The sequence below is a fragment of the Esox lucius genome, chromosome 24 (genome assembly GCF_011004845.1).
Source record: "Esox lucius isolate fEsoLuc1 chromosome 24, fEsoLuc1.pri, whole genome shotgun sequence".
Lineage (NCBI taxonomy): Eukaryota > Metazoa > Chordata > Actinopteri > Esociformes > Esocidae > Esox > Esox lucius.
Window position 1 is genome coordinate 2,881,300 of NC_047592.1, and position 12,847 is coordinate 2,894,146.

Consider the following 12,847-nt stretch of genomic DNA (forward strand, 5'->3'; position numbering starts at 1 on the left):
CTTGATTGCTAAACCGTAATACTCCAAGTAGACCTGAATTGTATTGGCGAATAGCGTAGCTTGGTAATAATATCAATAATATGTTTCCTTTGATGATCAAATCGGTATTCAAATTATGAGGACTTTCAAAAATCAGATGCATTGCTGCAATGATGCCGTGAAAACTCTGCGCAGATTAAAGTTGTGCGCCTATATTAGAATATTTACATGAAGGAGTCAGGAAGTAAAACACATTTACATTGTATGTGTCTCGGTGATATCCTTTAGGACTACATCTCATAGTTTCTACTGGTACCAGGCTTGTCCGGGCAGGATAGGGGTGTTAGGTTCGGCCGGGGAGCCGAGAAGGATTCGGTAATATGGGCCTGTTGGCTAGAGTACGGAAAGAATGGTTTATTATCGGCATAGTAACCGTTATCATGTTAGCCAAAATACAGCCTTCAATTGGAGCGAAAGGAGGTGAGTTCGGCTGACACGTTTTACTGGTCATCGTCATTCATTTAAACTTGTTATAATTAAAAATTAAAGTGTTGCGAAAGGTTTCGAACCATAATTATGTGTTGCTTGCAATCAAAATGCTGGAAAAACGTTTGCATTTATTTTGTCAAGTTGAGAAGTTGAACATTAATATAATTTCCTAGCTGTCAAACTCACAACCATCGCCACATAGTTTTCCTGGATTGATACCCCGATCGTACAGTACTAGGCTACTACTGGCATCTCATTGTTGCCTAAGGTCGTGTTTTCAGGACCGATTGGAAGTCAACTTTTTGTCCTAGTACTGTAGTAACATTAGCTACCTTAGCTAGCTAGCGAAGTTATATCGCAGTTGCTGCCGATTTCAAAACTATTTCAGCAACCGTTTTATAGCTGTTTAAATGACATCCTATTCAAAGTTTACGGTGCCCTGAAAGAGACGGCGGTTGCCACGGTTTGTAGCGTAGAGTCGCGGTTCAACCCCTAGGTGTATTAGTTGTAGTTAAAGTCGCCTATTCTGAAGGCAGATGAATGTGGTCAGTATTTCATGTAGGTATAGCTAGCTACCTGTTCAGGCTCAAGTGACACGTTGCATTTCGCAGCTTACAGTGAACACACGTCCTATCAAGGTTTTTGTTGGCACTTGCGAGACCGACGGACACCCAACGCTCAGACACAACAGATCCAATATACCCTACTTTATATCCGGGATCAAACCATTCCTTTACTAGCTCTTTGGGCGTATTGTTTATAGATTACACTCCGCAGTCATTCACTGTGTATCTACAGAAAGATAAAGTTACTAATGCAGTAGGTCCAGTTAGTTTGTATGTTCACGGAGTCTGTGGATCTCTTTCCGTCTCCCAGGTCCTTTAAGACCAGAGATCACCATCACCTTTGTGGCGGTGTCTGCCATTTTTTTCAACAGTGGCCTTTCATTGAAAACAGAGGTAAAGAAAACCATACCTGTAGAAACTAGTGATTTAACTCTAGACTATCTAAAGACTGACTATTGGCTAGAATATTGCGTAATTACATAATAGTAAATACATATGGCTTCTTGTTTCCGTGGTTCACTGACACTTTTTATATTCTCTCACTCTCTCTCCTTACCTCCCCATCCCTCCCCCATTACTGCTCCCTCCTCCCCTACCTCCCCATCCCTCCCCCATTACCGCTCCCTCCTCCCCTACCTCCCCATCCCTCCCCCATTACCGCTCCCTCCTCCCCTACCTCCCCATCCCTCCCCTTAACTGCTCCCTCCTCCCCTACCTCCCCATCCCTCCCCTTAACCGCTCCCTCCTCCCCTACCTCCCCATCCCTCCCCCTTACCGCTCCCTCCTCCCCTACCTCCCCATCCCTCCCCTTAACCGCTCCCTCCTCCCCTACCTCCCCATCCCTCCCCATTACCGCTCCCTCATCTCCTACCTCCCCATCCCTCCCCATTACCGCTCCCTCATCTCCTACCTCCCCATCCCTCCCCTTAACCGCTCCCTCATCTCCTACCTCCCCATCCCTCCCCTTAACCGCTCCCTCCTCCCCTACCTCCCCATCCCTCCCCATTACCGCTCCCTCATCTCCTACCTCCCCATCCCTCCCCATTACCGCTCCCTCATCTCCTACCTCCCATCCCTCACCTTAACCGCTCCCTCCTCCCCTACCTCCCCATCCCTCCCCATTACCGCTCCCTCATCCCCTACTTCCCCATCCCTCCCCTTAACTGCTCCCTCATCTCCTACCTCACCATCCCTCCCCATTACCGCTCCCTCCTCCCCTACCTCCCCATCCCTCCCCATTACCGCTCCCTCATCTCCTACTTCCCCATCCCTCCCCTTAACTGCTCCCTCATCTCCTACCTCCCCATCCCTCCCCATTACCGCTCCCTCATCTCCTACCTCACCATCCCTCCCCATTACCGCTCCCTCCTCCCTTTAGGAGTTGACCAGTGCTGTCCTCCATGTGAAGTTACATCTGTTTGTACAGTCCTTCACCCTGGTCTTCTTCCCTCTTGCTATGTGGCTCCTTATCAAAGTCCTGGCCCTCACCAGCATCAACACATGGCTTCTCAGTGGGTGAGTAAAGGGGGGAGGAGAGGAGACGGAGGGAAATTGGGGGGGGGGGGGGGGGGGGTGGTTAAATTGTAGCGCTTCAGAAATAACTGTCCCATATTAGACAGCCAAGAGTCTCTTCCCATTCAGTTGAATTATAAAGTCACTGTACCAAGACATTATGAGTCTCATGAATCTCATCCCATGTGAGCTGGATTACTGCTTTAAAAGATGTTGGCGTCAGTGGCGTGTTCCTACTGTGTGAAGGAGGGAGGGAGTCCGACGGGGAGCGACGAAGGAAAGCGTGGTGGATATTAAGGGCAGTGACACAGAGAGGCAGGGAGACCGAGTAGCAAACGTGAGGGAGGGAGGGAGGGAGGGAGTGGAGGGAGGGAGGGAGGGAGGGAGGGAGGGAGTGGAGGGAGGGAGTGGAGGGAGGGAGGGAGTGGAGGGAGGGAGTGGAGGGAGTGGAGGGAGGGAGTGGAGGGAGGGAGTGGAGCAACGGGGGAGAAAGGGAGTGAGAGGGGAGGGAGGGAGGGAGGATGAGGGATGTGAAAGAGTCTCATTCAGGAGAGGGTTTTACCGTATGGTTGCCATGGGAGACATGCCCTTGACAGAGACCCGTGTGTGTGTGTGTGTGTGTGTGTGTCTGCGTGCGTGCATGCATGTGTATGTGTGTATTACTGTTTTACTATTTCAGAGAGTAAAACAAGGAAAATCCTGTAAATTGAGTGCATTTGACCACTATCACTTTAAGCTTTATCTTACGTGGGGTTTAAATTAGGTTTCGACTTTGGTTAGGGTTTACGTTAGTGTTAGGCAAAAGTTTAATTTTGTATTGCTGGTCCTCAACCTGTTTGTGTGTGTGTGTGTGTGTGTGTGTGTGTGTAGGCTGCAGACAGTGGGATGCATGCCTCCTCCCGTCTCCTCTGCTGTCATTCTCACCAAAGCTGTGGGGGGGAATGAGGTACACTCACACACACCCTGTTTTTGAAGCCCTATTCTCCAGACAGGACAGTACATTGGGCAGAGGTCACGTTTGTTAGTAACCTTCTGTTCTTTTTGCTCTTAGGCTGCTGCTATCTTCAACTCAGCCTTTGGAAGCTTCCTGGTAAGTCCAAGTCCAATTTCTTGTATGTGTTTTGTGTTTTGAATGTCTGACGGATGTGGTCTGAATGTCTGATGGATGTTGTCTGTGTGTCTGTGCGACAGATGTTGTCTGTGTGTCTGTGCGACAGATGTGGTCTGTGTGTCTGAGTGACGGATGTGGTCTGTGTGTCTGAGTGACGGATGTGGTCTGTGTGTCTGAGTGACGGATGTGGTCTGTGTGTCTGATGGATGTGGTCTGTGTGTCTGAGTGACGGATGTGGTCTGTGTGTCTGAGTGACGGATGTGGTCTGTGTGTCTGAGTGACGGATGTGGTCTGAATGTCTGATGGATGTGGTCTGTGTGTCTGACTGATGTGGTCTGTGTGTCTGACTGATGGATGTGGTCTGAATGTCTGATGGATGTGGTCTGTGTGTCTGATGGATGTGGTCTGTGTGTCTGACTGATGGATGTGGTCTGAATGTCTGATGGATGTGGTCTGTGTGTCTGAGTGACGGATGTGGTCTGTGTGTCTGAGTGACGGATGTGGTCTGTGTGTCTGAGTGACGGATGTGGTCTGTGTGTCTGAGTGACGGATGTGGTCTGTGTGTCTGAGTGATGGATGTGGTCTGAATGTCTGATGGATGTGGTCTGTGTGTCTGAGTGACGGATGTGGTCTGTGTGTCTGAGTGACGGATGTGGTCTGTGTGTCTGAGTGACGGATGTGGTCTGTGTGTCTGACGGATGTGGTCTGTGTGTCTGAGTGACGGATGTGGTCTGTGTGTCTGCGGTCCCTGCAGATCTGGGTTTTATTTTGGACGTGGATGTGAGGAAGTGGATTGGATGTTTAGGACAACGGTGTTGAAGCTTGTAGATCTGTGATTCAGTGTTTGCATGGAATTGTCCGACTGCACATTATTTTCAGTTAAACACAATAACAGTGACAGAAACAGTACAAACATACAACCAATCAGACTGACTGACTGAAGGATCCAGAAATCCTGGTTGGGCATCCTGTTTATTCACTTCCAATCCCGGGAATACTCCAACAGAGATTTTGCGAAAACTAGGGAATTAATGGGAAGTTGCTGTAATGGTCCGGTCCTTAACAAGTGTCTCTTCTTTTTGCTGTGTAGGGGATCGTAGTGACACCTCTGCTGTTACTTTTATTTGTAAGTATGTCTTAGTCTCATCTGGAAGTCCTCATCCTCCCATTTGCGCCTCCACTGAAGGTCAGAAGGAGGACCTCTTGAAGTTAGCAAACAGAGAATATACGATCTCGTAACAATGTTTAATCTCAATCATTGGTGTGTTGACAGAGTAGGGACTAAACCTGCCCTGAACACACACAGCAGTGGTATAGATAAGATAATATTTTTATTAAAGCATGCAGTGCCCAAACATTTCATGACAGTGTATTTGACTCGTATTTTCTCTGTGTGCACGTAAGCCTGCTTAAAAGAAGGGCTGCCAAAAAATTTTCCCAGAGATCTTCCGTCCTCTTGGTTTTCTCTCCGTCCATATTTGTCTCACCTCATTGGAGAGCTTGATGGAAAGCTGAGTCAGGTGACCCTGTATAAAGGTATATTGAGTTTTTTCTCTCTGTGATATCCTTGGTCTAATGGTTGTGTTGATATCTTGCTCCGCCCACCTCCAGCTTGGCTCCTCCTCCTCTGTGTCGTTCTCCTCCATATTCTCTCAGCTCTTCATGACTGTGGTCGTTCCTCTCATCCTTGGACAGGTCAGTCTGTTACCTTCGTCAGTTATAAAGCCCCCATGACTTCTTCACCGGTCCGTGACTACACACAAACCTTTATAGAGCTATTACAAAACAGTGTTAGTTGTTTTATAGAGCATTTACAAAGCCTTTATAAATGAATGTGTCTTGTGAGCTGTTTATAACCCCTGCATTCCATGTCAAAAGCCTATATGAAACCTGCTACCTCATGTGTTTTAAGGTGTAGAATGGACCTCTGCCCTATATCACCTGTATTAACATGTTATGACCCCGTTATGAACACCTTCATAAGGTGGTCCGGCGGTTTCTGAAGGACTGGCTGGAAAGGAGGAAACCTCCGTTTGGAGTCATCAGCTCTGTGGTGCTTCTCATGATCATCTACACCACCTTCTGCGACACTTTCTCCAACCCCAGCATAGACCTGGACCATCTCAGCCTGCTGCTCATCACCTTAATCAGTGAGTCTCTGTGGGAGGGGCTGTGTGTGTGGTGATGGCGTGTGTGTGTGGTGATGGCGTGTGTGTGTGGTGATGGCGTGTGTGTGTGGTGATGGCGTGTGTGTGTCTGTGTGTGTGTGTGGTGATGGCGTGTGTATGTGTTTGTAGTGATAGTGTCTGTGGTGATGGTTTGTGTTTGTGTGTGGTGATGGTGTGTGTTTGTGTGTGTCTGTGTGCATTGTGATGGTGTGTGTTTGTGTGGTGATGGTGTGTGTTTGTGTGGTGATGGTGTGTGTTTGCGTGTGGTGATGGTGTGTGTGTGTGTGTGTGTGGTGATGGTGTGTGTGCGCGTGTGGTGATGGTGTGTGTGTGTGTGTGGTGATGGTGTGTGTTTGCGTGTGGTGATGGTGTGTGTTTGCGTGTGGTGATGGTGTGTGTTTGTGTGTGGTGATGGGGTTTGTGTGTGGTGATGGGGTTTGTGTGTGGTAATGTTACGTGAGCTCTCTGTTGTCTCCCCAGTCTTCTCCATCCAGCTGAGCTTCATGCTGCTGACATTTGTCTTGTCAACACAGTGAGTATAACCCAGTACTGCTTAACCCAGTAGTCTATACCAAATATAACCCAGTACTGCTTAACCCAGTAGTCTATACCAAATATAACCCAGTACTGCTTAACCCAGTAGTCTATACCAAATATAACCCAGTACTGCTTAACCCAGTAGTCTATACCAAATATAACCCAGTACTGCTTAACCCAGTAGTCTATACCAAATATAACCCAGTACTGCTTAACCCAGTAGTCTATACCAAATATAACCCAGTACTGCTTAACACAGTAGTCTATACTCCCCTATACATCTGTAGAAGTATAATACATTAGTTCAACACATTTCAAAATCATGCAGTAATTCCCCTGGTCATCAAAGTCTGTCTTTACCAAATAAAACCCAGTACTGCCTAGTTCCCCCGGTCATCATAGTTAGTCTATACCAGATATAACCCAGTACTGCCTAGTTCCCCCGGTCATCATAGTTAATCTATACCAAATATAACCCAGTACTGCTTAACACAGTAGTCTATACTCCCCTATACATCTGTAGAAGTATAATACATTAGTTCAACACATTTCAAAATCATGCAGTAATTCCCCTGGTCATCAAAGTCTGTCTTTACCAAATAAAACCCAGTACTGCCTAGTTCCCCCGGTCATCATAGTTAGTCTATACCAGATATAACCCAGTACTGCCTAGTTCCCCCGGTCATCATAGTTAATCTATACCAGATATAACCCAGTACTGCCTAGTTCCCCCGGTCATCATAGTTAATCTATACCAGATATAACCCAGTACTGCCTAGTTCCCCCGGTCATCATAGTTAATCTATACCAGATATAACCCAGTACTGCCTAGTTCCCCCGGTCATCATAGTTAATCTATACCAGATATAACCCAGTACTGCCTAGTTCCCCCGGTCATCATAGTTAATCTATACCAGATATAACCCAGTACTGCCTAGTTCCCCTGGTCATCATAGTTAGTCTATACCAGATATAACCCAGTACTGCCTAGTTCCCCTGGTCATCATAGTTAATCTATACCAGATATAACCCAGTACTGCCTAGTTCCCCTGGTCATCATAGTTAGTCTATACCAGATATAACCCAGTACTGCCTAGTTCCCCCGGTCATCATAGTTAATCTATACCAGATATAACCCAGTACTGCCTAGTTCCCCTGGTCATCATAGTTAGTCTATACCAGATATAACCCAGTACTGCCTAGTTCCCCCGGTCATCATAGTTAATCTATACCAGATATAACCCAGTACTGCCTAGTTCCCCTGGTCATCATAGTTAGTCTATACCAGATATAACCCAGTACTGCCTAGTTCCCCCGGTCATCATAGTTAATCTATACCAGATATAACCCAGTACTGCCTAGTTCCCCCGGTCATCATAGTTAATCTATACCAGATATAACCCAGTACTGCCTAGTTCCCCCGGTCATCATAGTTAATCTATACCAGATATAACCCAGTACTGCCTAGTTCCCCTGGTCATCATAGTTAGTCTATACCAGATATAACCCAGTACTGCCTAGTTCCCCTGGTCATCATAGTTAGTCTATACCAGATATAACCCAGTACTGCCTAGTTCCCCTGGTCATCATAGTTAGTCTATACCAGATATAACCCAGTACTGCCTAGTTCTCCCGGTCATCAAAGTTAGTCTAGATGTCCACCTGTAGTCTACAGAACCATCATGTCTCGGTCTTCTAGGAAACAATCAGGTTTTACTTCGGCAGATACCATAGTCATCATGTCTCTGTCTTCTAGGAAACAATCAGGTTTTACTTCGGCAGATACCGTAGCCATAATGTCTCTGTCTCTGTCTTCTAGGAAACAATCAGGTTTTACTTCGGCAGATACCGTAGTCATCATGTCTCTGTCTCTGTCTTCTAGGAAACAATCAGGTTTTACTTCGGCAGATACCGTAGTCATCATGTCTCTGTCTCTGTCTTCTAGGAAACAATCAGGGCAGATACCGTAGTCATCATGTCTCTGTCTCTGTCTTCTAGGAAACAATCAGGTTTTACTTCGGCAGATACGTAGTCATCATGTCTCTGTCTCTGTCTTCTAGGAAACAATCAGGTTTTACTTCATCAGATACCGTAGCCATAATGTCTCTGTCTCTGTCTTCTAGGAAACAATCAGGTTTTACTTCAGCAGATACCGTAGCCATCATGTCTCTGTCTCTGTCTTCTAGGAAACCATCAGGTTTTACTTCAGCAGATACGTAGTCATCATGTCTCTGTCTCTGTCTTCTAGGAAACAATCAGGTTTTACTTCAGCAGATACCGTAGCCATCATGTTCTGTGCTACACACAAATCCCTGACGCTGGGTAAGGACTTGGACATCAAGTATCATGTATTACATCCCTTCAATTCCTGAATGTGAAAATGACACTGAAATGGATCAGATTGTTTAACTGAGCATTTGTTCCTCATTTGTTTCCTTCTGCCTGAACCCCCCCCAGGTATTCCGATGTTAAAGATAGTCTTTGAGGGTTACGATCACCTTTCTCTCATCTCAGTCCCCCTACTCATCTATCACCCAGCTCAGATCTTGCTGGGCTCCATTCTGGTACCGACCATCCAGACCTGGATGAACAGGAGACACAAGGTACTTAGACACACATACATACATACACACACACACACACACAAGTTTGTATGGCCATCCTCATGGGGACCAGAAAATAGAAATTGCATGCTCCCTTGCCCTAAACCTAACCCTTACCCTAACCCTAATCTAACCCTAACCTTAACCTCAATAAAGTAAAATTTATGCCTAGACTTTTCCTAGATGTAATGCCTAACATTATTCCTAAACCTAACCAACAATGCCTGTACCTTAAAGAAGCCTGAATTCTAACTCTAAAATGAATGGTAAGTTTGACCCTAAACCCTGACCTGGACATTTGGTTTGCCTCATGGGGACTGGCAAAAGGTCCCCATGAGTCAAATTCGTTCTGGTTTTACTAAGCCCATGGGGACATTTGGTCCCCATGAGTATAGTTGGACCTAAAACACACACGGACACGCCCAGATAGACACGTATCTAACCGACCCCCTTTCCTTTCCTCTCCTGTAACAGCCTAACCTGCTATTGAAGTAGAGCAGCATGACCCCTACAGTACCTGGATGTTTGTATGTGAGTAGGGAAGGAACACCAGCCAATGAACATCCTCCTCACGTCTCCCCGTCTCTAAACCCATTGGACGAGAAGGTCAGAGAGGAGGGACCTCTGGCTTTCTCAGCCAACAGGTTTTGAGGAGGAGAAGTGGAGGAGCGAGAGGTGACAAGGTGTATGTATTTGTCTAATCCACTTCCTCACCTGGACTTAATTGGCCACGTTTGGTCTCAATCACATTTATTGGTCTCTGATTAGTTCAGACAGTGCATGTGTAGCATTATAAAGATCACTAATCCAACAGAGAAGCGCGTTTAAAGGCTTTCATGATGTGCTTTGCTTTTCATGAGTGCGCACTGAACTTTGCTTCTGCTGGTTGCTTTGGTCACTTCATTTTCTCCTTTTCTGCAAATGTATCATAAATGTCAGTCAACACTCTTACTAATTGTGTGTGTGTGTGTGTGTTCCCACAGGGGATGAAACTGACCAACCTACAGGCAATCTGAAGTGGACTCTTCCTGCATTTGTTCCCTCCTCCTTATGGGGGGAGGCTTTAAACTGTGACAGACGGAACGTCTTTTCTCTCTGGGGGAGGGACACTGAAGCACAAGTGCCTGATCACAACCGCCAACCTCACCAGGGACCACTCTGACTCAAGACACTCTAGGACATACCTTCATATCCATTTAAACCATTCTGGACCACACTGGTCTGTTTTTGACCCCGCCCCTCGGTGAGCCGTCTCATTGGCTAGACCGTTCTGGATTGGGACAGGAGCGATACGCAGACCAGTGGCCTCGCTCTGGTCAAAAGACAACTGACACGTCATTGAAGACTTGCAACAGGAAGTCCTGCTTATAACTGTTGCCATTGTTTCTATGACAACATGAGATCATTCCACGGTTTCATTTTTTTTACGAAACATAAAAGTCGCAACCTCTATTTTTGTATCCACATGGAGATGATGTCAACTCCCTGCGGGACAGGAAACAGGAAGTGGCACTGATGGTCACAGCGGCAGGGTTTTGGTACAACGCCTGGCACAGATGGACCAATGATCTGTTGGTGTGTCTTTGTCCTGTTATCAGACTGCCCTGGATCCAAAATGCAGCCCTACTGTCTGCATAGTGCACTACTTTTGACCAAATGTCTATGGGACTTGGTCTACACTAGTGCACTATTAAATAGTGATTAGGGTGCTTTTTGGACCTTTCTCTCTCTGGCTGTGGTGTTGACTGATGGCCAACCTGCTGTCTGTTATTTGGGTTCTCTGGGGGATTTCTACAGCACCTTTAAAAGCACAGTGTTTTCAGATTTTTATGAAATGAGACCAATACTTTCCTAACATATGAGTGGAAAATGAAATATTATTATGTTGATAGTCTGCTTTAGGTGTTGGAGGGGTTTAGGTTCATAAGTGATTATTAAACGTGAATGTGAGTTAAATGGCCAGCTCTTCCTTTTCTTGACCTCTGATTGGCCAGCTCACCCTTCTCTGGAGTTTTACTTGATTCTCCATTTGTAAGGAGTTTCTTTGAGATACAGGTGTTTTTTGAGTTGGGTTTTGAAATGCTTTTTATTTTGCAATTAACGCGTTTGCCACAAATATATGTATGAGTCAATAACATAATTTGATTCTAAGTTAAGAGAATATGAAATAGATTTTATGTAAGACTTTTATTTTTGTTAGCATAGTCAAAGGACCATGGCCTGTTGATGTGCCCTTTTCTGGACATTTTCGGTGGGAAAATGTGTGTCTATGATCAGTGACCTTTACCCCCCACCCCATGTGTGTCTATGATCAGTGACCTTTACCCCCCCCCATGTGTGTCTATGATCAGTGACCAGTGGGACAGGTAGTTATAGCGTTTAGAGCAACTGACCCGTAACCCAATGGTTGCAAGAAAGGTGACAAAGACTGTTCTGCCCCTGAGCAAGGCTCAAAACTTGCGTCTCCTGTCGGCCCTCGTTAAAAAGTATGGAGTGGCCAGTTGTTGATATTAAAATATTTATCATTGTTATCTTATAACCAAGGTCAATATTCTGACGATTTTGTTGTTTTCAGATTTTTTGTTCTTCTGCTGTTACCAAAGAATGTGTGAAAATGTGGACCAGTAAGGATGTCACTTAGAAGGATATGAACCCTAGCCCCATACTCCTACATCCTAAACCCTACTCTCTACAGGAAACAGCCTGGACCTTGGAGGAGTCCGTTAAACTGAAGGGATGAGGTTGTAGTACACAGCTCAAAAACTTTACTTACTAAATACCTCTTACTAGGGCCGTATGCATTTGTGTGTATTGTTGTATGTTTGCAAACGTTATTCCGGTTCAGAGTAAACATTGTTCATTGCATTATAACAGCAGCAGTCCCAACACAGGCTTTTAAAAATAATTTCTTAAGTGCCATTGTTCATTCTCTCCTGTGTTGTGGCTGAAGGAGACATTATTTAATCACTGTCAAAGGCTGAGAAGGGAATTTGATCTTCGGCAGACTGCTCAGAATAAAAGCTTGTTTTGCATTACATCGTGTAAACGAGCCTTCTTAATGGAAGACAACATGCATGGATGTGGGCTGCTTTTAATGACATTATTATTTAATTTTGTCTACGTGTTTCATACGTGAGGGCAATGAAATTTTGTGATGTCTACAACAGGGTTATTGACCCCCAGATCCGCTCCGTTTTCTCATCTCAACCCTCTAATCAGGGACTCATTTATACCTGGGACACCAGATGGGTGATGTTAATGATGGCCTCCGTAGTGTTGAGTTCCCAGACATACAGGTAAATGTATCTAGCTAAACAGGACCTGAATAACCTGAGGCATTTTCTGTTCGGTTATCCGCGGCATCTATTTGTGTTAGACTGTGGAAGTCAGGAGGACTAATGCAACATGGCTTTTGACTCATTTGGATTTAGTTCTTTTAGCTGAGAGGCAGCGGATTGTCTTGCTGTCTTTCACCCTGTGTACTGATTACACCAGGATCCAAGGCCCAATAACATTCTGATTACACCAGGATCCGAGGTCCAATAACATTCTGATTACACCAGGATCCAAGGTCCAATAACATTCTGATTACACCAGGATCCGAGGTCCAATAACATTCTGATTACAAGATGAGCACATTTTGGAAGAAGAACAGATTTCGTGTTTTGACCATTCAGTTTCCCGGGGACACAGGTTCTGAACACAGGAACAGAATGCCAGGTTTGTTTAATTATGTTCTGTTTAGAATTGGACTCACATAAAGGCTTCGGGTTGTGATTTTAATCATGCCCTCATTTCAATCAAAGCTTTCAGTCAGATTAATTTATCTTGATTAAAAAGTTTGACTGGGTGTACTTACTAAGGTGTCTGTCTCGTTCAACA

The 12,847-nt window shown here is 45.5% G+C and overlaps 1 protein-coding gene across 3 annotated transcripts; it reads left to right on the forward strand.

The window, feature by feature from the left end:
• The first annotated feature begins 235 nt into the window (after positions 1-235).
• slc10a7 (solute carrier family 10 member 7) lies at positions 236-12,036 on the forward strand. 3 transcript variants are annotated; one of them, XM_029117846.2, is made up of 13 exons: positions 236-459; positions 1,345-1,427; positions 2,413-2,549; positions 3,417-3,492; positions 3,598-3,636; positions 4,748-4,783; positions 5,269-5,352; positions 5,642-5,807; positions 6,306-6,357; positions 8,611-8,684; positions 8,820-8,965; positions 9,440-9,496; positions 9,949-12,036. In XM_029117846.2, exons 1-12 carry the CDS (start codon positions 360-362, stop codon positions 9,458-9,460), a joined length of 1,014 nt encoding a protein of 337 aa, XP_028973679.1. In that variant the 5' UTR covers positions 236-359; the 3' UTR covers positions 9,461-9,496; positions 9,949-12,036. The 3 variants fall into 3 exon arrangements, with proteins under 3 accessions (XP_028973679.1, XP_028973678.1, XP_028973680.1); XM_029117845.2 differs by lacking the exon at positions 9,440-9,496 and having other exon boundaries at positions 9,949-12,000; XM_029117847.2 differs by lacking the exons at positions 8,611-8,684; positions 8,820-8,965; positions 9,440-9,496; positions 9,949-12,036 and adding an exon at positions 8,486-8,604.
• Positions 12,037-12,847: the final 811 nt, after the last annotated feature.